The following is a 23,819-nucleotide window of genomic DNA, read 5'->3' as shown; positions in this document are numbered from 1 at the left end:
TGTCTACTGTATGCTTTTTTTAATAAGCCATCTCTTAAAGTGATGGAGCAATTTGTTATGGTTGGCTGAAATCAATGAGCTTTGAGAGCGCCAAGGAAATTCTACTTTGTTTATATGCTTCCGCCACCCCCTCTTGTAAGTTGCCCACCCTGTTATCTGCCTCCATTTGGCCCTTTCTTCTTTTAGATGAAGAATTGGGACATTAGAGGGATAAGAATTAAGTATTTGAGCTTTAGTTTGGCTTGAAATTGGGGACAAAAGCAATATTTGACCCTCAGATTCAGAGCTTTAACTAGCGCTGATTTTATGTAGCTGTGGTTTGCAGAGCCTGTATCTTCCTCAATTGCTGTTGGGTATCATATTCGTCAGGGTACCTGGGCTTGCATCTAGAAATACATCTTAAATCTGAGTGTCATGGACAGATTGTGTAATGCAGCGCAATTGCTAATTAAATATTAGTATATGCAAGCCATTTTTTAGTTTCCATCTGGTACCAGCACATGGAAACTTGTCAGCTTTGTCAGATTTTTCAATCTCAAGTGTTCAAAATGATCCTAGGTCACAAAGGATTATTCAGGAAGAAGGGTGGTTGGTTGTTTTGCTTTTTTCCTCTTTGCTTAATTAGATTCTTTTTTAAACGCGGACATTCAAAAGAGGTTGGTAAGGTTCCCATCTTCAGACTTACCATGGCAAATGTGAGGGCTTTCTTTTTGTCTTTTTATGTTAGAAATTATTTGACCTGTCTTTTAAATGCCCATAAATACTGCAAAGTGTAAAATGCAAACTGAACATACTACAGGATTTCCCCATTATAAAAGATTTCCTTATTAATGCTTTTCTCTCCTCCAGCTGATCATGCATCACTTCCAGGTTTTAGACTGTTTGCTTACCATAAAGGAGATACTTCCAAATGTTGCTGCTCTTCAGGTCTTCACCTCTTTGCTTTCAAAACAGTATTGATACCAATTTGAGTCTGAGCTGTACTTTTTATGTGGTTTTAAAGAACAGAGACTTAAAATGCATCACTCTGGGAGAGTCACACTCGCTAAACCTTGCTGAATCATGTTCTTGAATAGCTTGGCTACTATGTGTGTATGTGGGTACTCATATGGATATGGAAAAATTACCTCTTTATACCACCTCATGTGTTTGTTTTTGAGAAGCCCATCCTGTACCTACCACACCCTACTCTTTTTCAGAAAAAGTAATCTTTGACTTAGGATCTTGCAAACAATATGAAATTGCTGCTCTCTTCCTCCTCTTCCTTTAAAAGACTGCAGGTGGACTTGCCTCTGCAAGGACATTAATTTAAACCTTGTTCCTATTTTCTCTGGGTCTGGGAAACATCTTTCCTCTCTGTACCTCAGTTCTGGAGTGACACACAGCTATCCATAGACATAATTGCTGCTGAGCATGCTAAGGTGGACAAGGAAAAGAAGAGAATATGAGGTAAAATATTTCCTTTCATTAACGTCTCTTTTGTGCTATTAGACCTCCTTCCTTTGATCCCTCAGCCTGGTGCATAGTAAGGCATTTGGCCCTCTAGGGTCGATTGATGCTTTAACAGGAGCCCTGTGTTTATATTGCCCTACATATTGTTACAGAAATTAATTAACTTAAGATTTGCAAATAAGCCAGTAATAAGAAAACCAAACACACTGGTCCACCCTTGCAGCAGCAGCAGTAGAAGGCTGTAACAAGAAAAATTATGTTTGAGGCTGGAAAGATTGAATATTTCACAGGACAGTTTCTCCAGGCTGCTCAAAGGTACCTCAAAAAGTAAATGCAGCCCCAGTTCACGGTATCTGTAATGTCATTTTTAAAATGTGGAACCTTGTCCTAAAGAGTTCTGAAATAAACTTATTTTATAATGAATTGCAGCATGGAATATTTGCATATATGTTCCTTCTGTTGAGCTGATTAAATTTATAATAGACTTCATATAAAGAGGGTTTATTTTTTTCTGACCGGTGGCTCATTCTACATTAATAGAGAATTTTTTTTCCCCTTGAATGAAATAGAGTAAGACAAAAAACAATTAAGATTTTTTTTTTCCTTATAAATATATGGCTCTCATATACCTAGAGAACATGTGGCAAACATATAGCAATATTTGAGATATTTACCTCCCTGCGTTAATGCAGGAGGTATGTCCCAAATTTTGCAAGCAATAACATTGTTTTTTTGTCATCTTGAGTAGCTACCAAAACCTCCCAGGTGACCACGGTCTAATATTGTGGTGATAATATCAGTGGTCCATTATAAAGAAACAGTAAAATATTCCTGCTGAAACAACTCTAAAAAAAGCACATTAGAGACGATTATTTCAGGAAGCCCTAAGTAGGCTATGCTGTTGCATAGCAACAGAGCCAGGCAGTCCTTAGACTCTAAAGTAGTGAGTGTACACATGGGAACAGAATGCAAAAATGATGGAAACCTTGAAAAACGTAAGGCTGAGACTAAGAGGAAACTGAAATGAAATGATATGCAATATAAAATGTGAATTTATCGTGTGAGATATAATAAATTGAACTGCTTTTAAGGTACAAAAACTGAAATGCTGTCAGCCAAATTGTGCTTTTTTTTTTTTGTAGCTCTTAGATAATAATTAAAAGAAAGGCAGAATGTCTGGTGGCTGGGAAAACTAATTCAAATGTAAAGTAGATGTTAAATGCCTGCCACAGGAAAAAATTTGCATGGAAAAGTTAATTTATTATTGACAAATCAAAAAGTTGACCAAATATAACATGAACGAAATACTGATTAATGTGAGGTTCAAATACTTATGTTATTAAAAAGCTGCTTGTCTCATGTTCACGGGTCTCCAGGCTGGCCCAGTGGTATTTATCTTTGCAAATACTGAAAAGTATAGTGTCATTGGGGGTATTCTTGGCAAACTCCAAGCTTGCACGTGAAATGTGACATCTTAGCAGGAGCATATTATACTATAGCAGCTTTGTTTTTGCAAGAAGTAATCTGATTTTATTAAAAGCAAAGGTAGGAACCAATATTTAATACTCGCTAAGACACAGTTGTGGATGATCTTGATATCAAAAAAGGCAAATCCTTTTCTTCCAGTACTGTTTTTGCCACTGCCCAAGGAGAAAGAGTAATAAGCTCAAGCTTTTCTGTTCTGGATGCTGCAACACATACTTTCATGATGAGTCATGACTGCATGATTTTAAAAGGTAGTCACATGCAGACAGTTGAGCTATTCCACCAGAACCTGCTGAAAAAATATGTGATACAACAAATTTTGCATCTGTCTAGTAGCTTACAATGTCTTAAAGATTTGAGGAAAGTGTCTTGGAGGGGGGCAATTGTTCTTTAAATACTAAGGAAGAGTTTAAGAATAGCTAAACTGTGCAGCATTTAGATATCTTGAATACTTGATAGCTAGACTACATGTTGTACTGAAACATTGAAGAATCCTAGCAAATAGGTCTGGAAGAAACCTCATGAAAATGCTGGTGCATCCTCCTGTCCACACGGGATAATGTATAGCCTAAGTTTTAAATGCTGTCATGATACTGTTATCTAGACATTTTCTTTTTGCTGTTCTAACTGCATGCTTTCCCTTTGAAATGCTTTTGTTACCTACAAACTGCTGTTGTAGATGCTGTAAACATATCAATCAAATTGTCAGAATGCAGAACATCACAAAATGCAAACTTTAGTTAACTTGGGAATGGGAGTAGTGTAATAGGAAGGGTAACTATTAAGCCAAATCTCTTGCAGTGAGATAAGAAGAAAGAAGGTCTTCTAAGACAACCTCATGCATTGCAATTTCAGAGGAAAATGGGTATTGCAATGATATGAGTATTGCCTGGAAACAAAGTATGCACCATAATTGTGTTAGATCTTGGTTCAAGAGTAAGCAGTGGAAATACTCTGTGTTCCAAGGATGGAAAATTAAAATATTTAAGATGGAGTCCTCCAGGAGGAGGAAAGTGATATCTATTTTCTTAGTAAATAGGTTCCACAATGTTAAAAGCAGTCTTTTTAGTGACTAGTAAATACAAAGATGCTGTACAAAGAATTAGTATAAAATATTGTTAAGCACCTGACCAGGTTATCTTCCCATTGTAAGATGTCTGAGGCTTTCTCCCCCTCCCATAAAACATCTTTTCAGTGAGCCAAACCCCTCATTCAAATCAATGGTCCTGTGTGAAGTCCTTGACTCAAGTTAGCCCACTGGGTACCTCTTGGTAGAGCAGCTGGAGGGGTCCACCACAGTCGAAGCTATCTTTCTGGTTGTACAGGCTTAACTGGTTTCTCTAACTGAACTCTGAGTTCTCTAAGGCAATTGCTACTTCCTCCCCATCTCCATCTGCTTCTTTTCTTCCTGCTCTTGTCCTCCAGACAGAGTACCCTTTTGGATGGTATCTCCCCACCTGAAATCTGATTCTTCATGCCCATATTGTGGTTTTGTGATTCCATCATATTCCCCCAACCCAGCACAGGCTGGTCCTGGCAATGCTAGCTAATACCTTCTTGCTAACCATTACCTTTGCTGATATTTTAAAACAATTAAGAGCAAGGCTTACATTAGTTCTTACCCTAGCATAACAAGCTATGTATTTTATCAGATTTGGCATATATTAATATGGAAGAGATGGTCTATGTTTCTTGGCTGGTAACTAGCTAAAGATAATGAATTTTCATGTTAGTTTTATGGTTTGCTGTTAGGAATTGCAGCAACTATAATAAATTACTTAGGGATGTTTAGCCATTCAAATCTATAGTTCAGCTGAGTATTTCAGCCCTTATAAATGAATGGAGGTTGTCTTGCACCATGGAGCTATTTCTTAAAAAACACAGCTGGTTTCCATTTAACTGGAAAACAACAATGTACTGCATACTGTCTGTGTGCCATTTCTTGTTTGATTTTTTTTTTTTCCTATGAGAATGAAGTCTTTTTTTACTTTGACCTTGAAAGCATTAGTACTAGTAAAGTAATACCTAGCAAAATGTATATCTGCAGGGGAAAAAAAAAAGATATGGAGGGGAATAGGTCTTATGTGGATAAGCATTTTATATATTCTGAGTTTAAAAAATTCAATGGACCAGACTCCTTTTAGGTCATCAAGAGTAGGATCAATGTAACGTAATGCATGTGTAATAAAGACCTCTGCTCACCTCTCAGACTTTTTTTTCTATTCAGTAGGAAGAGATAAGCAGATTGAAGGTGCTAGTTGCATTGATGCTAAAACAAATGTTTAATATGGATCAGATGAATTGCCTCATACAGGTACCTACCTACATATGTGCATTTAAAATTAGTTCAGTGAATCTCATTCTTAGCCCCTTCCATAGCATTAAGCTTCTGCCAAAAATTGGAAGTCTGTGTGATAGGAAACCCTTTATCTGAGTGGCTTCCACATTATCGCCTTTGTACCACTGATTGCTTATAAGGCTCATACTGGTCTGCCAGTAATTCACAAAACTATTTTGCTATCAGACTGTTGTGGTTTAACCCCAGCTGGAAACTAAGCCCCACACAGCCGCTTGCTCACCCCCCCCAGGTGGGACAGAGGAGAGAATCAGAAGAGTAAAAGAGAGAAAACTCATGGGTTGAGATAAAGACAGTTTAATAGGGAAAGCAAAAGCCACACACACAAGCAAAGCAAGGAATTCATTCACTCCTTCCCATGGGCAGGCAGGTGTTCAGCCATCTCCAGGAAAGCAGGGCTCCATCACGTGTAATGGTTCCTTGGGAAGACAAACGCCATCACTCTGAACGTCCTCCCCTTCCTTCTTCTTCCCCAGCTTTATATGCTGAGCATGATGCCATACGGTATGGAATATCCCTTTGGTCAGTTGGGGTCAGCTGTCCCAGGTGTGTCCCCTCCCAACTTCTTGTGCACCTGGCAGAGCATGGGAAGCTGAAAAGTCCTTGATTTAGTATAATCACTACTTAGCAACAACTAAAACATCCCTGTATTATCAACACTGTTTTCAGCACAAATCCAAAACGTAGCCCCATGCTAGCTACTATGAAGAAAATTAACTCTATCCCAGCCAAAACCAGCACACAGACCTTCAGTTAAAAGTTGGCTAAACCTATAATTTTTTCAGTTGAAAGTTGTCGTCTATAAGGATTACAGTGGCTCACAGCAGTTTGGCCCAAAACGTTTGCAGGCTACTGATCATGACTGTTCAGTGTTGTGTTCTTTTTTTCCCCATAAAGCTATATACATGCTGTTGTATGTAGCAGTGAATAGAGGAGACGTGGCTGTTACAAAAATAGTCACTACAGTGCTTATAACAAGTTCTCTAAAGAACAGACATCAGACACTCAGCTGTGTTTTCTAATGAGAAGTGTGTTGATCAATACCTTTAAAGCACGGGCTGTGCAGGCTGGCACTTGTTGACGGAAGTGTCTGAGAGAACAAACTTGCTTATAGCATGAATCGTGAATTAGAGACAAGGTTAGGAAGATACAGAGATGCTTCATGAGCAAAGCCCACACAACTTCCCCCCTCCCCTCCACTAAACGCCCTGATGCTAAGCAGACATCTACTCTACGTTTCTGCAGAAAGTCTTGTCTTTTTTGCGGAAAGCATTTCCAGGCTGCCAGCCTGTTCTGAATCCTCAATAGACTGGGTTTTTCCAGTAAACCAGCAGCTGAGGAAGAGCTCCTCTTTCCTGTTGAGGGGTGTATTTTGTGTCTCCATACTCTTCCATAGGCTTGCCTCTCATGTCATCTCTCTGTTCTGAAAGGAGTGCTGCTGGATTGCCATATAGAAGCCCCAGTGGACAGGCTTTCCCCAAAGGCTGAAACGATTCCTTTTGAATAAAACATTGTATTTGTTCAGTATTGTGTTAACCCTGCTCCTTGGTTTGCAGCACCATACCATTCTAAACAAATAAACTGCAGGGCTGCATAACAGGCCTCATCCTCCCAGAACCCTATAACATCAGCCTTCCCACAGCTCAGATGGATGTGGGAAGCTCAGCAGGGCTGCCAGATGTGTGTCACATGAAGAGCTTGACAGCTCCTGTCTTGCTTGAGGCCCTTATCCATCTTCATGGTTATGAGGTGCTATAGCAAAGTTGTTCATAGAGAGTATCAGAGCATCCTGAAAAGTGATGCTTTAACTCCCTCATTCCCTTCAGAAGCCAAGAGGTCCATTCACCAACCGCAAGTAAAAAAGTCACACAGCAATAGATGCCTCTCTTCTCAAACACGTTTTGTTTGCCAGTCAGTACTCTCTAGGTTGAGCAGTGACTAGTGATGGTAGATGGTAGATGACAACTCCTGTACTGTAGCTTTCCAAAGAACCAAGGCCTCTGTAGACTTGCTTCATTGATTATGTTTGCTTTTTTGTATTTGCTGCTGTTATTTCACTGCCCACTTTTATGGAATAGTGGAAGATAAAACCTAATTTGTGAACTGAAATTAAGTGGTAGATGAGAGACCAAATCTATATGGTCATAGGCATAATGAAATTTCCCTGAGCAAGGACATAGTAAGAATTTAACTATTTGGCTTTTAGTTTTGTAGATCTCTTTAGGTAAAACATAACTTACATAACACAGAAGGAAAACCTATTAACTGTCTTAATGAATCATCTCTTTGTATAGGTTATGAGCTGAAGGATATCCAACTTCATAGTGCTTTTTTTAATGCAGATATAAAACAGCTTCTTAATTTTTTTCTGGTTAAAAAAAAAATCTCGGGTGGTTATTTTCTTTGTTCTGTTTCATTGTTTAACCAGTTGAATTGCCCACTAATTTCCATTAAGATCTTAATAGTCTTAGGAGTATTACATATACTATGTTCACAGTAAAAATATGTTAACTATCAAAAAGGTAAGTGACCTGTTCTACATTACTATTTTAAAAAGGTGGTCACTTCAGAAACATTATACAGACAAAACTACATGAGGGATTTTCAAAGTGCAGATTAAAATACTGTCCAGCTCGCATGGACATTTATATTTCCTTTAATGGCTTTTGAGAGTTAATGCTAATTTCTTGCTAATTGGTGTGCAAAAGCAATACTATTGTATAGCACAACAAATGTAATCTCTTGTGGAAGAAGTACAGTCTTGTTAAATTGTTTCTCTGTTTCTGCTTTCAATGTAGCAGACCATTCATGAGATGGGGATCTAGGTACAGGTTGCTCTGGAACAGAACTATCTCCTCACTGGAAAGAGTCCTGTCTCTAAGCTAAGGCTAGATTTGGAACTAAAATTTATTTTAAAAGCATAATTATACACCTTCTCTAAAGCAGACATGCTATTAAATGACAAGTTCTCTTTTCTTTTTTTTTTTTGTTCCCTTATGACAGCTGAATATAGATAATTATATTTAAATAATGTGCTGATCGTGATACAACATTTAGCAGCCAAAGCCTGGGAGAGTTTTATTTGAAAATCCCTTATTCAATGCCATCATTAAGCATATATGGAGAAAGAGGGGGAGTAAATGTTGAAGGATCGTACCTCTTAGCCTTACACTGCAGGTTTGCCAAGAAAATGGCAGCTCTCCTGTGCTAGCTAGCAACATATGCCAAATCCCATAGACAAGCCATGTGTCAAGTGCCCGTTCTTATTCTGTCTTCCTTTTAAAATAATAATAAATAGTGAAGGTACTTTAAATGTGCCTGGCTTCTTTTAGGTAGCTAGTCCCTTAGACAGGCTAAATTCAACAGCCCTAGGTACTTCTAGCCCATAAACTGTGTAGACACTGATTTTTAATTCATGCTGGTATGCCACATAATGTCTGTACTTCTAAACTCTTGATAACAATGGCACTGTGTAGCACCTTGTTTCACTGAATGGTTATGGAATGCAGTCAAATTGGGATTTTATTTGTGAAGCCATCACTAACTTTTTAGGGTTTTTTAAGAGTTCTTTCAATAAAACCAAAGTACATAGAAGGAGGAAAACAGTTGTAGAAATTTGACAGCTTCAGAAATTTGGGGGACAAGATTTGTTATATCTAGCTTGGAAACTGAAAATTTAACACAGAAATTGGATTGTGGAGATGGAGGAGTATTCAGGGAACTTTCTGAAAACACAAATACTGATTCTCTCTGTACCTATTAAATCATGCTGTTCTTATGCTTTTTTTCCTCCTCCTGCATTCTCTGGATACTAATTCTACTCCTCATGATGCTTACCTGTAAAACTTCTTAATTTGCATAGGATGTAGAAGTAGGCCTTTTGCAGGTGTAGCAGTATATGTTATCCAGAATATTCATTAATAATACAGAGATGTCTTGTTACACTGGCTAAAATCCAAGATAGCAACTATGCCTATCTACCTTCCTCATCCTCCATAATTCTTTAGGTGCTTTCAACTAATTTTCAATACAGCTTTCTTTGGGAGGAAGGAGTTGGGAGGGGAAAGAGACAGAAGTCTAAGATACCCACATTTCTAGAAGTTTGATGAAACTAAGAAGCTGAGGAAAGGAAAGATGCCATATGAAAATCCCCAGGACTGTACTGCAAACTAACCCATTATCAGGCAAAGTGACTCTACATGGGGGGGAAAGACAAAGCACAGCTGGGGGAGACTTCAGATGGGATAGTATCTCATCAGTTACCAAGGAATCCAGCCTGCAACAGCAGGTTTCATTAGTCTTTACGCTCACAGAACTGCTTTCTTTAGTTTGCTGGTTCAGTTGGCAGAAGCAGTAAGGTTTGCAGCCTTCTTGTTTCAGTTCAATACCATGTAGCACAGTATTGTTTTTGCAACTTAAAAAAAAAAAAATTACATTAGTAGAACTAGCGGGACTGTGACCACAATCTTTAATACAGGAATATCTGTTAATGCAATTAGTTAGGAAATTTAAATTATGTTTCACAGAATTATTAGCAAATTCTACTCCTTCCACAGAGACTGAAGGAAAAAAAGGTTTTTTGGAGTGAATGGTAATTCCTTAATGACTGGTTCAGTGAATAATTACAGACTGCTGGGCATTGAGCCATTCATTGGAAGGGGAGCTCTCGGGTGATGTCAGTGGAGTTCCATATTTATGCAGTAATGTCTCAAGATAATGCCAATACAAAACAGAATGGTGTTTGACATTTAGGAGAAGACGCAGACAGGAAAACTTGGAAGTGTTAATAAATGTATGTTTGGTAACATTCTTTTTTGATCAGAATGTTGTTAGTAATGCCATATTGAGCCTATAGAAAATGAACTTTTAAAATAAAGTTCTCCACAAGCACATGTTCATATGGCTTTATAGCTTGTTTCGTAGCTAAAATTAAAGAAGCTTGAGATTTCCCCCAGTGGTCTCCATGATTTTATGGAATGTTTCAAGGAGAATATAATCTTACAGAAGAGTATTCTGTGGAGTGCGGTTTGTACAGTCCAGGGAATTGCTTATGGAGTACAACACTGCTCATTTTGCCAGCCTTACAGCCCTATAGCTTGTTCCACCTCAGTCATAGTCTTCTCTGCTTATTCTGTTCCTGATGCACTGATATGCAGCTTGCAAAGTAGCAAAAGAATATTCTTCTTTGTGGTGTTTTTTCTACGCTAAAATAAATTAATATCCTGGCAGGAGTGATAGCTATGATGACTTTGGACTAGTGCTACACTAATGACAAAATCCAAGCCTGTACATTTATTACTTTCAGGTTTTGCACTTCATTTTCTACAGGCCAGTTACAATAACAGGCATAAACAAATATAACTCATTTAAGTTTCACTTAAAATCTTTTATCTTCTGATCTTGCTGGATGATATTCTTCAGTGAACAGGTGTGCTGATTTTCACTGGGATAGAGTTAATTTTCTTCATAGAAGCTAGTATGAGGCTATGCTTTGGCTTTAGTATGAGAATAATGTTGGTAACACACTGATGTTTTAATAGTTGCTAAGTAGCGCTTACACTAAGTCAAGGACTTTTCAGCTTCTCATGCTCTACTGACTGAGAAGGCTGGAGAAGCACAAGAAGTTGGGAGAGGACACAGCTGGGACAGCTGACCCCTACTGACCAAAGGGCTATTCCATACCATATGCCATCATGCTTAGCATGCAAAGCTGGGGGAAGAAGGAGGAAGGGGGGACGTTCAGAGTGATGGCGTTTGTCTTCCCAAGTAACCATTACGCGTGATGGAGCCCTGCTTTCCTGGAGATGGCTGAACACCTGCCTGCCCGTGGGAAGGAGTGAATGAATTCCTTGTTTTGCTTTGCTTGCGTGCCCAGCTTTTGCTTTACCTATTAAACTGTCTTTGTCTCAGCCCATGAGTTTTCTCACTTTTACCCTTCCGATTCTCTCCCTCATCCCACTGCGGGGGGAGTGAGTGAGCGGCTGTGTGGTGCTTAGTTGCTGGCTGGGGTTAAACCATGACAACAGGTCAGATAAGTCTGAAAACTTGTGCTGTTTTCTTACCTTATCACAACTGTCCTCACTGTTTCCCTTCACCTTTGCAAGTTATATGCTTCATTATCACACGGTTGATATATTTGGCATTGAGATGTCGGCACCTGGGCAAAGAACAAATGGTAAACTTCTCATTTGCTTCAGTATTCTTGCAGTGTTTCAAGAAGAGGGCACTTCATGGAAAGAAATGCAAATGCTCTCATGCTCATGAAAGCATTTGTTAATTGAGAGGTATTACACTATTTTATGTGTGTCAGGGCACGTTTTCAGTCTATGCTGACCTCTTTCCATGCCCTAAGTATTTGTTGTTAGGTTTTGTGGTTTGGGTTTTTTTTTTCCAGTTGTTGTTTTTTTTTTTTTAAAAAAAAGCAGTTTCCTGTTTCACAGTGGTTGTTCATAGGAGTGAAATTATCCTGTCAGCCATTCAGCATTTGGCATGGGACACCAAAGCTTGATAGCAATGAACTTCATTTTAAGTCAGTCAGACTTGCAATGATACTTGATATAGTTATATTTAGACTAAATAAAATATGGTGTAGAACCCTTTTCTTGGCTTCTGAGGCACATCGTATGTACACCCTTTGTCGTGGTTTAGCCCCAGCCGGCAGCTAAGCACCACACAGCCGCTCGCTCACTTCCCCCCAGTGGGATGGGGGAGAGAATCGGAAGAGCAAAAGTAAGAAAACTCGTGGGTTGAGATAAGAACAGTTTAATAATTGGAACAAAATAATAATAATAATAATGAATTATAATGAGAAGGAAAACAACGAGAGAGAGAGAGAGAGAGAAGAACAAAACCCAAGGGAGGGAAAAAAGGGAAAAAAAAAATTAAAAAATTATACAACCGCTCACCACCCGCCGACCGACGCCCAGCCAGTCCCCGAGCAGCGATCGCTACCCCCCGGCCAGCTCCCCCAGTTTATATACTGGGCATGACATCATATGGTATGGAATAGCCCTTTGGTCAGTTTGGATCAACTATCCTGGCTGTGCCCCCTCCCATTTCTTGGGCACCTGGCAGAGCATGGGAAGCTGAAAAAGTCTTTGACTAGTGGAAACACTGCTTAGCAACAGCCAAAACATCAGCGTGTTATCAATATTATTCTCATACTAAAATCCAAAGCACAGCACTATACCAGCTACTAGAAAGAAAACTAACTCTATCCCAGCCGAAACCAGGACACCCTTATACAGCTGACTGAAGTTGGGGAGGTAAGGACAAACGAAGTTGAAGAATGGACAGGATTTGTGAAGTTATTCAGAGTTGAGGGTGGGGAAGGGTTGGCTGTTGTCTTTTATGTATCTATTTTTAAAATAAAAAGTGTTTATAAAAATGAGGAAAGAGAGAAAGCTGAATCTTTTGCTGCTGTTAGTGTTTGTGATGACTTCAGAGGCTTCTTCAGTGTCCAGCAACTGCAGTAGGAACTGATTAAAAAGATTTGTACACTATGCAAATGTGACATTTCAGCTACTTTAGTAATAATAGCTAAAGTTTCTCACTGTATGCAACTGTACAATGTTGTCCTTATGCCCCCACCCCCGGTCTCTAGTTACAATTCTATAAATTAAGAAAAAATCCTAACAGGTTATATGTATAGCAGATACTCCAGCAGGGATGAAAATCTTTCTGTTACTGAGGTTTAAATAGGAGTTTCGTTGTATCTTTAGCAGATGTTACATTAACGCATATCATCACATTATTCCATAAGAACATGAGAAATAATTATTTTCTAATGAAAAGAAGTTCTGATTTTATATCTAGCTTACAGAGCATTGCTTTCTAACCTCTGTATTATAGTTCAGCTATTCTGCTTGCTCTGTTAGCATGTCTCCCCTCGTTTCAGTGACTTTATGGTAATGTACCACTTTGGTGCAACTACCACACCAAAATAAATTTAGTTGAGTCTGAAGAGGTCTATATACAATGCCAAAACTAATCGTACTAACAGAAAGGAAAATACACAAAACATAGCTGTGCCTGTGCATGAGCACAGTGTTCTGCATGCAAAAGCATTATCGATTTGTACTTTCTTACTCCTTACGCTCTGCATTTTGTGCAGAAAAGAACTTTCTTCCACCCCCTATCTACCTCCTACTTCCCAGCTAATATTAAAAGCAGAGACAGCTCTATAAAGAAATTATGTTGCTGAGGTCATTGCTTTTATAAAGTACTCACTAGCACTTTATGAAGTATGAAAAATGAAGTTGTTTAAAATACTGTTGAATAGAGATTGCATAAAATCCACACACCTTTTCTGCTTTCTACTCTGTTTCTTCTCTAATTTCTCCAAATTTTGAGATTGAGGCATCTTATTTTGCTGCTTACTGCATAGCCAATCTACTCCACAGTGAGAACCCTCTAGTCTTCTATTCCCATGCCATAACATCATTTGTTTTTCTGGTGTTCTAAGTGTTGTTCTTTTTTTCTCCCATCCAGGTACTGCTATGTGGATATTTGTTAGCAATGACTGATGTGGAATCTACATATGCAGACTTTATTGCTTCAGGAAGAACAGGTAGAAGAAATGCGTTACATGACATACTTGTGTCCTCTCCAGGTGGGAACTCTAGTGAACTAGCCTTAAAGTTATCAGAGCTTGATATAAACAAAACAGGTGAGTACATTTTGGCCTTTTAGTATACTTATTTAAAACTAAAATGAAAAGAGTAGTACACAAAACATGGTTTATGTGCACGCATTATTCCCTTGCCCCTCAGCAACAAAAATATTTTTTTCTGATAATGGAAGATCAGCGCGGGTTGCCTGCAATAGGAAGCCCAGATTTCATAAATGGGAAGGGTGGTTATTTGTGAGTACAACATATTACTGAAAAAAAGAAAAGTCATTGTGCAGTGAGCAGTCATTCTGCTAGTGGCAGAGTCCATGTCAGGATAAATTTTATGGAAAATCGAGTATAAGGAAGAAAATAAGGAAGTCTTTATTAAAACCCAGCTCTTCATAATATCCTTTAACAGAAGCTCTTTGGTTTGAAGTCTGTAGGAGAAGCCATGTGTCTGCTTGAAAGGTTATTGTGGAGATTAATTTTGTTTTCAGCTGCCAGAGGATAGAGCAATAGCAATGCATTGTTGTTTGTTTTACTTGGATCTTTGTTTCTGGGTAAATTGTCTCTTTCCCCTTTCTGCTGATACTTTGTCCTTCTTTTAAGGTGATTAGCACTAATGCAATCCTAAATCTTACTTCACCTCTAACATTACCAAAATTTTTAGCTGGTTGTGCACCTTCAGTTGAGAGGAAGGAGGGACAGTGTATAGTGAAGGGCCTTACATTAAATAAAAATAGTAATATGGCTGTGTAATTATTTTCATGTTACATGTAATGTATTTCATGACCCATTTTAATGAATGGATCTTACAGATATTTGAAAGCCCTTTTCAGATCTTAGGAAAGAGGTCTTAGGCTTATTTTAATACCAGCAGAAGAAAACAAATGCAGCAAAGAACAAACTGTTGATAAGTAGCAGCCCTCTTTGTGCACGTATTTTTCTCTGAGACAATGGCAAGAGTTCTGAGAGGCAATCTCATTGCTGGACAGTCAGATGTGGGCAGCGTGACGTTTGGGTGGTTGTAGTGCTGTTTGGAGGGGGGGATTCTTTTTTTGGCTTTCAGACTTATCCTAAGTCATTCCTTCTGCAGTTGCCAGTTTGGGGCCTATAGCTTCTAGATGCATGCAATTCTAGCTGGGCAGGGCCTTTAATTTTTTTTCTCTATTTAGGAAAAAAAAAAGCTTTATCAGTATGTGTGTAGGTGTATCTATTTATTTTAATGTGGGGGTATGTGTAAAATGTTGGAAAAATATAAAGTAGGTGGCATTTGAAATGCATAATGCCAACCTTCCTTCTTGCTTTAATTTTCTCTGGTCTCAAATTTACACTTATCAAAATTGTCTTTGATCTTGTCCATTTAGAATATATAAACAATCCCTATTTTTAAGTTAAGCTGTTGGAGTGGTTGTAAGCCAGAACTGTGTTCTTTTGTGGGCTATAAAAAGAATGTGACTTTGTGCCTGTAATGTATGTTGGTATGCATTTTGTACATGCAGTTAGCTCTGTAGTGATGAGAATGGTTTAAATAACTGTTAGCCTAATTTTTAATACATAATTCAGGAGTCTGTTTAGTTTTTCTTGGAGACCTCTTTTGCAGCTTGGGTAACTTAATTCCAAAAAAGTGTACCGAGTGGCTCATAAAATTACCTTAGGTAGTAGATATACAAAAATGCTTGCATACTTCTTCAGGAGGTTATGCAGTTTGAATTAGATACAATGAAAATATATTGAAATTTTGTATTATTCGTACACCTAGGTGCTGGATAAAAGCCTCCAAACCACAAATACTGGAAAATGTATTGTATTATCATTCATACGAGTATTAGTATTATCCTGTCATGTCTTTCCAAACCAAAGAGAGGCTAAAAAATATTTTGCATCCCAGATTCCACTTCAGAATATATTGGTGCTTGTGGGATGCATATACGCATCACACCTGACAGGATTAAGAGGAAAACACATTTGGGGGTTATATCTTATTTCTTTCAAGGTGCATGTCAAACAATTTATGCTAAGTACTACGTAATTATACAAATATAGACATCAAGTTTCGATTCTTCTTTTTTCTTTTATTCTTATTAGAGCTATATGCATTTTCTTGCAAAAGTGTAAGTACATTTGCTTTCAGCTGCATGGAGTAATGGCAGAGTAGGATAATGCAGATAAAAAAAAGGTTATTATAAAACATATGTAAATTAAGCTACCCAAGCATATTTAGTACACTCACTTTGAAAAGCCTGCAGATACATTTCCTGTGATGAACAGGAACATCTTTGAACAGGACTAGGTAGTGAGGCCTTGTTCAAAGACCACATATTTTCTGTCATGCACTATTTGATACCTGAAGTGAGTGCTGGTTAATCCCCTCATTGATGAGCCAAGGACAGATAATCAAGAGTTTACTGCATAATTATGTCTAATACATATAATTACTGTATAATACTCTCCTTTCAAAATAACTGTTCCAGTGTTCTTTGTCCGTAATAAGCTAACAACCTGCTAATATCTATGGAATGGACATATTTACCAAACTTCAAAATATAGGTTCCAAGTACTCTGTGGCAACGCATTTTATCTAAATTTAGTAAAAGCAATGCTGTGTACATCTGATAAGTGGAAAACTGCAACAGGATCATAAGACAGAAGGCAAAAGAAAGATTTTAGTAGGGAAATCAGCAGGTAGCTCATCTGCTCAACTCTCTCTCAAGGTAACCAATGCAATTCCAAGAAACTTTATATTCAGTTCATCTTACAGGTAATCGTAGCTAAATGTAGTAGTAAGGAAAAAGTACAATGAAGAATGAGGACCAGTCTCTGCAAGTTTAATCTCTAAAACAAACTGCTGGTTTTCTAGGTGTCTGTAGACATGCCACAGAACACAGATTCAGTGCAGAAGTAGAAAGGAGACTTCCTTGTAAAAGTTGTAATGGTCCAACCATCTACAAAAAACTGGGGATAGTAGAGGCATTAAAGTCATACAGAACTGGAGTGAAGGACTGATTGTAGAAATTTGATTAAAAGTGATTTTAGTTCATGGTAGAAATGTTTTAGGTGTGAGCGTTGGGAACACTGATAGAGACTGAAAAGTCAGTAATGTTACAGGAAGAAAAATGCATTAAAAGCTGCACATTAGCAGAACTAGTAACTGTTGCTAGCTTACCAACTCGCACAACTGTATTATGGCTTACAGTATCATATTATTTGATTTAGGGTTTTTTAATATTGCCTGTTGGTTTCAAAATGCTGTGTAAGGATTGCAACTCTTACTCTTAAGAGCTTATAGCCATTATGTTTTTAAGGAAGAATAGTTCAAGAGTGTGCTTAGGCAATTTTGGGATTCTCAGAACCTAGAAGCAAAATTATTTCCATAATGCTATTTTAAGGCCTTTGGTAGGAGAGGTCTGCCAGCAGAAAGACAAAGTCTGTAGTACCAAGACAGTGTATTATAGATTAAATGGATTTAGACTAGTGAGTTTTTTCAGTGAGTTAAGAAAATCTTTTAAGAAGTGGTATATTAGAACCTTAGTGCTCTTTCTCTGAATCTTTGTGCACTATTTAACATTTGGGTAGTGAAATGTTTGGGCTTCATGTCCAGGATGATTTTTCTTTTAAACACAAATACCTTGCAATGTTTTTTCTCTGTTTTTTGGTCTTTTTTTGGGGGGGGGGGAGGGGAGTGGTTGGAGGGGGGGGGCGGCCTTTTTTGGGGGAGGGGCTTTTTTTTTTTTCTTTTCTTTAATAAGAATTCTTTCAGGAAAGCTTGACTTGCCCAGATAGTATGAGGGATATTAAAGACTTCCTAGTACTCAGAATAAATGGAGTAAAGAGCAGGCAAAAAAGGAATAAAAAAACCCAGATTCCACTCATCTGGCCTTTTGCAGTATCAGAACAAATGTAGGAGGCTTTGTAGAAAGTGTTTGGACAACTTAGGCAAAAGGGAATAGGAAATGTCCAATAGGAAATAATTGCATGTAGATCCATCCTGATGGAATCCTTTGTAATGTAGGAGATAAAACTGAGAAATAAAGAGTTTTCTGAGAAAGTGCCTTGCAAAACAAATTTTTATTTATTACTCAACCCATAATGAACCGAACAAACCTCACTGTTTAATAGGCTAATCAACCTTCCGTGCAACTTTTCATCAGGTTGAATTTATAATTACCAATACCCTCTGAGGCATTTTGCCACCTAAATATTCAGTGCATGCATAAAACACAGCTATCACATCTGAGCTTTTTGCAATGTTCTTTGCAATGCGAAGAACTTTTTTTTCCATTAGCAAGGTGCCATTTCTTCTATATAGAAAAGAGAAGGTGTTTGTGGTGCTTATTTCTATAAACAGAAATAACACTGCAGATGTACAGTGTGATTTGAAATGGGGAAACAATAAATATCTGTACTGAGAACCCTGCCTTTATTCTAAAGATCTCTAGGTTAAAGTTAAGTAGAGGTAGTAGTGCCTCTACTTAGACCTCTTTATAACTCAGTCCGTGGAATTTTCTTCTCTTAACTACTGTATCACACCAGTTCAATACAAATTACACAGAATCCTTGCAAGATACAAGAGTCAACTTATGTCTTTACATTATTCCTTACCTAACATTTCTTATTATGTACCTAAAGCTAATTAGTCCAGTGTTCAGGGACTTCTGTCTGACTTGCAATTAGCTTCCAGCTGTCTGAACCTGTTATGTCTTTAATCGTCAGGTAAAATACAATACTTTGCATATAGGTACTAATAGACCATTGTCAATGTACTACTTAGCCTCCTTTAGACGGGCTTTACGAGTTGTCTGTTCACTGTGCCACTGTAAGATGTTTTCTGTTCCTCAGATCATTCTGTGTTTTGCAGTGAGACAGCTAGACTGAGCGCCGTGGGGCGTGGTACTGAAAATGGATGCACAGAACAAACACAGCTTTAACAAATAATTGCTTTTATTGAAGTTACATCTCTTTATAGTAAATTCTGTTCAGACTTGGTGTAATGAGGTTTTTTATCTTATATTGTCATAGTATAAGTCACCATAGTGACTAAATTGTCAAAAATACCCTACTATTTTTGTTAAACTCTTTCATTTCTAGTACTTTAGGTCTGTACTTAAAATGATAGTGGTGATTGCAGCTAGGAATTTGGTTTTTGAAGGTGTCTCTTGAGATGCAAACTATGGCTATCTTAGTAGTAAAAGGTTTCATATTTAATGCAAGATTTCCATTTCAATTTCTTTTTACTTTGTTTTTGAGACTAGTGGATGAACAGTTGGGGCTCTGGGAGCAATAACTCTTTGTTTTAGGGTGGATCATTCGTCCTTTTCTTGTATGTTCTAGAAGGAGAAGGAGATGCACAACGAAATCCAAGTGAGCAAACCGGGGAGGCCCAAGGGGAGGCAGCAAAGCAAGAAAGCTGACATCCGACTTTGACCGACTGGAGCAGCTGCTGGATGTTTTCAGACTACAAGAGCATGCTGGAACAAATTTGTTTCCATGAGCAAGCTGGTGGAAAAGAAAGTGCATGTGTCTTCACTGCTGGAACCCACTCAACACAATGCTAAAAATGGGGGTACAAGCTGTGGCAGAAGACAGAATTTTCTCTACCTCTGTCATTAGCAATGGTTGAACATGTATTGATTTTTTGGGATAGTGTCATCAGATGGATCCCTTCATAATGACTACTTGATGAGAACACTTTTAGAAAGTAAAACAGGTAAATCTTGTAGCAAATGGCCTTTGAAACGTCAGAGGATCCAATTGTGTATCTTAAGAAAAGGCTTGTGTGATCCTCAGAGTTTAAAATTCTCTGGCCAAAGTGTTCACCCATTAAAAGAACTGTAAAGAAAGCACTGTTTTTAGAACTTTGCATCTGTTTTACAGCTCTGTTATTTACAATGGTTTTTGTATTGTACAACTTAGATGCTCCACACTGCCCCTTCTCAACTGCTTATGAAGAATATTTCTGTTACTGTGAATTTTTCCACCACGCGTTTTGAAAGGGCTGGTTTTTTGCATAATGTGGTGATGTGCACATGATAGATTTTAAAACGTCAACTGCTAAATTGATTATGCCTAAACCTAAATGACTCAGCAACACTCTAATCTGTTACTAGATGAGCCTTCAAAACGATTTGTTAATGTGAATACTTCAGCGTGTTTTGTGTCCTTGGTATAGTTTTGCCACTTGCCTGTAGTTAGTTGCATATCAGAGACTCAAATTGAATCTGTTATGTTATTCTTCCCCATTTTTCTAATCTTACTCCCAATTTCTTAATCTTTCTCTGAGATATTTTTTTAAAATGTTAGTCCAAGTATTTTATTGTTATGGTAGTTTTAAGAATACATTTATAACCTTATATGGGTTAAAATTCAAACAAATTCTGTGGTGCTAGAGATTTTCCTGGTTCACATTGTTAAAGATGGGCCTTTGTTTACACACGGGAGAATAACTGGCATAGGTTATTGCCAATTATGTATTCTGGAATGAGTTTTAGATTGCAGGATAGTCCAACTAGTAGACCATGGGCTGGATCCAGCCAGGGGGACTATTTTTTCTATTCCTTGCCTTTGCCTCAGTTGATCAGGCTGTTGAGTTTGCATAGCCAGTAGCCTGTTACTGATGCACCAGGTACAGCCAAGTGCTAGAAGCTGCTACAGCAGCCTTTTGGCTAGAATGTGGAGACAAAAGTGAGAGACTTGGCATCTAGCACCCAAAAGACCTGTATTTTTCCCATTTCAGCTATTCCAAAATGACAGTCCAAACTGGACCTTCATTGAAATACCAGGCTAGCTTGTCCATCCAGAGGATTACTTAAAATATCTACAAATTAATAACCTGTTCTGCAGTATCTATGCTGATTGATTTCCTTCCCCCCATCCCACCCCAATAGACAAGGCCATACATGAGGCTGAATACTGCAAAATGGGGCAGCCACACCTCTGTGTGACTAAGGTGAGTAAAGAGAGTGACTGACTAGTAAACCATGGCAATCACATAAGCACCAATCACAAAGTCAGAAGATTTGTTTTCCTTTATTAACAGGAGGTGATGTCACTTTCTTTATATATAGTATATATATATATTATATATATTTTTGTGTTGTTGTTGGTTTCAAATGTTATGCACTTTTTAATGTTTGTAAACTTTTACTAATGAATAGTGTGATTGCTTCCTGAATATATTAATCATCAGTTAACAAAACATCTTTGTGGCCACAGCTGTTTGTTTCTACCATATGTATCACAGTACTTATCACCTGAAATTCTTTTGTGAGATGTGTGGAGAAAAAAAAACACTTCTGATCAGTATTATGAGCTCATTTATTAGTGTTAATAAAAAACAAGCCAGCAGTATGCTTGTGGCTCATTAGTGTAATATTAACTCTCACCTCTTATGGTTTGGAAGCTGAATGCCTCGCTATCTTATTAGCTGTCAAATGCCCTATCTTCTTGGTAACAGAAGTAGTCCATTTGCTTTGAAAATACTGTTACCCATAAACTAATTATTTATTCATTTGTTTCACTCAGTGTTCCTTTCAAAGTTAACATATTATTACTGATTATTTTTTTTAATTCTTTCCCCCCCTTGCTCTTGCATCAGGTCTTCAAGCTCAACTGGTTGCCCCTTTGTCATGGACTAGTTACTGTCAATCTAGCACAAACATCAGAAGGAAGTAAGATTCTAGGGCTTTTTACAGTGTTACTTTATTGATGATCCATGAAACACCATCAATAAAATGTCATGGGAAAAGGTAATAGTGGAACAGGTAATTACAGTACATTAAAGTGTTGGTTTTCCTTATTTTCCTTCAGTGCTTTTCTTTATTTGAGTACCCTTTCCTTCTTAATTCTTCTGTGTTGTGAAATAAAATTCATTTCAGCCTTTCCTCTCTATTTTGTACCTGTTTCTTCTGTTTCTCTTCTTGTTTTCTTTTGTTTTTAAAACAATTATGGAGGCATCTGCTGGTTTTTGAAACACATCTCTTTGTGATGGAAAATAGCACTGTTAATTTTAGTAGAGCAGAAGGCTGTTTATGTTCCTCATTCCCTAAAAGTGTATGAGTCCTTGCTTTATCACTTGAACTCTGCTTGCTCTCTTTATTTGGGGTGTTTCTGTACCGTCTATAAGCAGGCCTCACATTATGTAAACGCTTGGTTAGTCTGTGCCAAATCACAGGACTGTATCTTGAGTACTACTATTACCCAAGCAATTACAAAAGAGCTAATTCAAGTATAGTCACACCTTTATTTCTGTGTAATTGCATCATATATAACAGGGACACTGATGGCAGAATTGGACTTTGACTGGGTTATTTTTCCCTTTGCTAGTTATCTTTTTCAGTAAGCCTGCCACTCTGGCTTCTGTTCCAGTATCATCTTTATATTTTATTGTTCTCATGATAGGCAAAATGTTTGTTTGTTTAATCAGGATTATCTTAGAAAAATCTCTCCAAAAGCTATATAAACTCAACAAAGTTAGGTCTGGACTATCAGCTTAATAAAATACTCCTTAAAGATTTGGGTTTGGTGGGGTTATTTGGTCGTGGTGGGGTTTTGTTTGTTTTACTGTCTCTTTAGTTGTATGTTTTTCAGTGCTTCCTTCACCCTGCCAGCTCCATCACTTAAACAAAAATAGTCTCTGTACTCACGTTCTTGTTGCCCATAATAAAGTCTCTGACTGTGTTCACAAGCATTGCATTTGTAGGGTTTAGATTCTCCATCCACTTGAAACACAAAGAATATAGAACTAGAATTAGACAGAGATACTGGCATTTCTTTCTTCTGCTTATTTCCATTAATGTTGTCCATTCAAAAAGCTTCTATTAAAAGACAGCACAAGCAGGTACATACCATTGTTTCATCAAACCGTCATTTTAAGCCAAAAGTTCACTATGACCTCCCATACAATAATTATTAAATAAATATGAAAAAAAATCAGTATACCTGCTAATCATCCCCGCTATTTCCCTTGCCATGTTTTTTCCACAGTTTTAACGTGGGGAAAAGTGTATCCTGGTATGAGTAACAGGTCCTGAGGAGTTAGATTTCATTGAAATGGATAATGAAATTAACTGGTGTCCAGAAGGGCGCAACTACCGAAGTGGTTAAGCTGGAACTTCTACAGTATGAATACCTTCCTCAGCTAAACAGTGAAGAATTCCAGGTGTGCTTAATGTTTGTATTTTATGTTTCAGAAATATCAATGAATTTTTTACAAAGGAAAGACTGAGAGCTGCTGTTGAGACTGAGCACAGTAATGTAACCTCAACTTTGACAAAGTTTGCCTTACCTCAGCAGTATGTTAAACTGCTGTATTTTTGCCCTGACTTGTTTCTTTGTTTTGCTCTGCCTCTCTTCCTGGCTGGTTTGTTTTCTGTCCTGTGCTTCCCTCATGTAAAATAATACCCTAGAAATATATGGTTATGGAGTGCTGTATTGGATTTTCTGTATATTTAACTGACTAAAGTCTTGTAGTGGAAATGTTGTTTCTCCTCATCTTTTTGATCAATGCACAAAGGGGGATCTGCTTCAACATTCATAGCATGAGAGAAGCAATAGAGCCAGAAAGGAAGTGTGAATTCAAGAAGATAGACCAGCACTATAAGGAGGATATCTTTTCTTCATATTAAGGCAGGTGGAGCCCAATGCAGAAAATAGCTTCCTCCATCGTATGATGGACAGTCCGAATGCATTGGTCTTAGCTAAAAAGAAGATAAATAGTTCAACTTAGGTGATATTTTGACTTCAGAACCAACTTCATGTTTTCAACAGTGCTCTAGAACAGAAGCATGCATAAATCTGTGGCCTTTACCCTTGAGACAAATGAGAATCACCAGGTTCTAACGAAAGAGAATGAGGGTTTTCTTAGATAACTTAGAATACAGGATACTCTCTGAAAAGCAGGAACTTTTAACAGCTAGG

General features: G+C 37.8%; 1 protein-coding gene across 4 annotated transcripts in view; it reads left to right on the top strand.

Annotated features, from left to right (window-relative positions):
• The window catches only part of PKIA (cAMP-dependent protein kinase inhibitor alpha), a 47,752-nt gene extending 24,401 nt beyond the window's left edge, over positions 1 to 23,351 (top strand). For 3 of the 4 annotated variants that reach the window (XM_072852309.1, XM_072852307.1, XM_072852308.1), the window contains 2 exons: positions 13,784 to 13,961; positions 19,236 to 21,492. In XM_072852309.1, the coding sequence (XP_072708410.1) occupies positions 13,811 to 13,961; positions 19,236 to 19,315 (231 nt within the window). In that variant the 5' untranslated portion in view covers positions 13,784 to 13,810 and the 3' untranslated portion in view covers positions 19,316 to 21,492. The other variant, XR_012040842.1, reaches the window with a different exon arrangement.
• Positions 23,352 to 23,819: the final 468 nt, after the last annotated feature.

This window comes from Ciconia boyciana, chromosome 2 (genome assembly GCF_034638445.1).
Source record: "Ciconia boyciana chromosome 2, ASM3463844v1, whole genome shotgun sequence".
NCBI lineage: Eukaryota > Metazoa > Chordata > Aves > Ciconiiformes > Ciconiidae > Ciconia > Ciconia boyciana.
The sequence above is the reverse complement of the archived record's forward strand: the minus strand, read 5'-3'. Positions and strand labels throughout refer to the sequence as shown.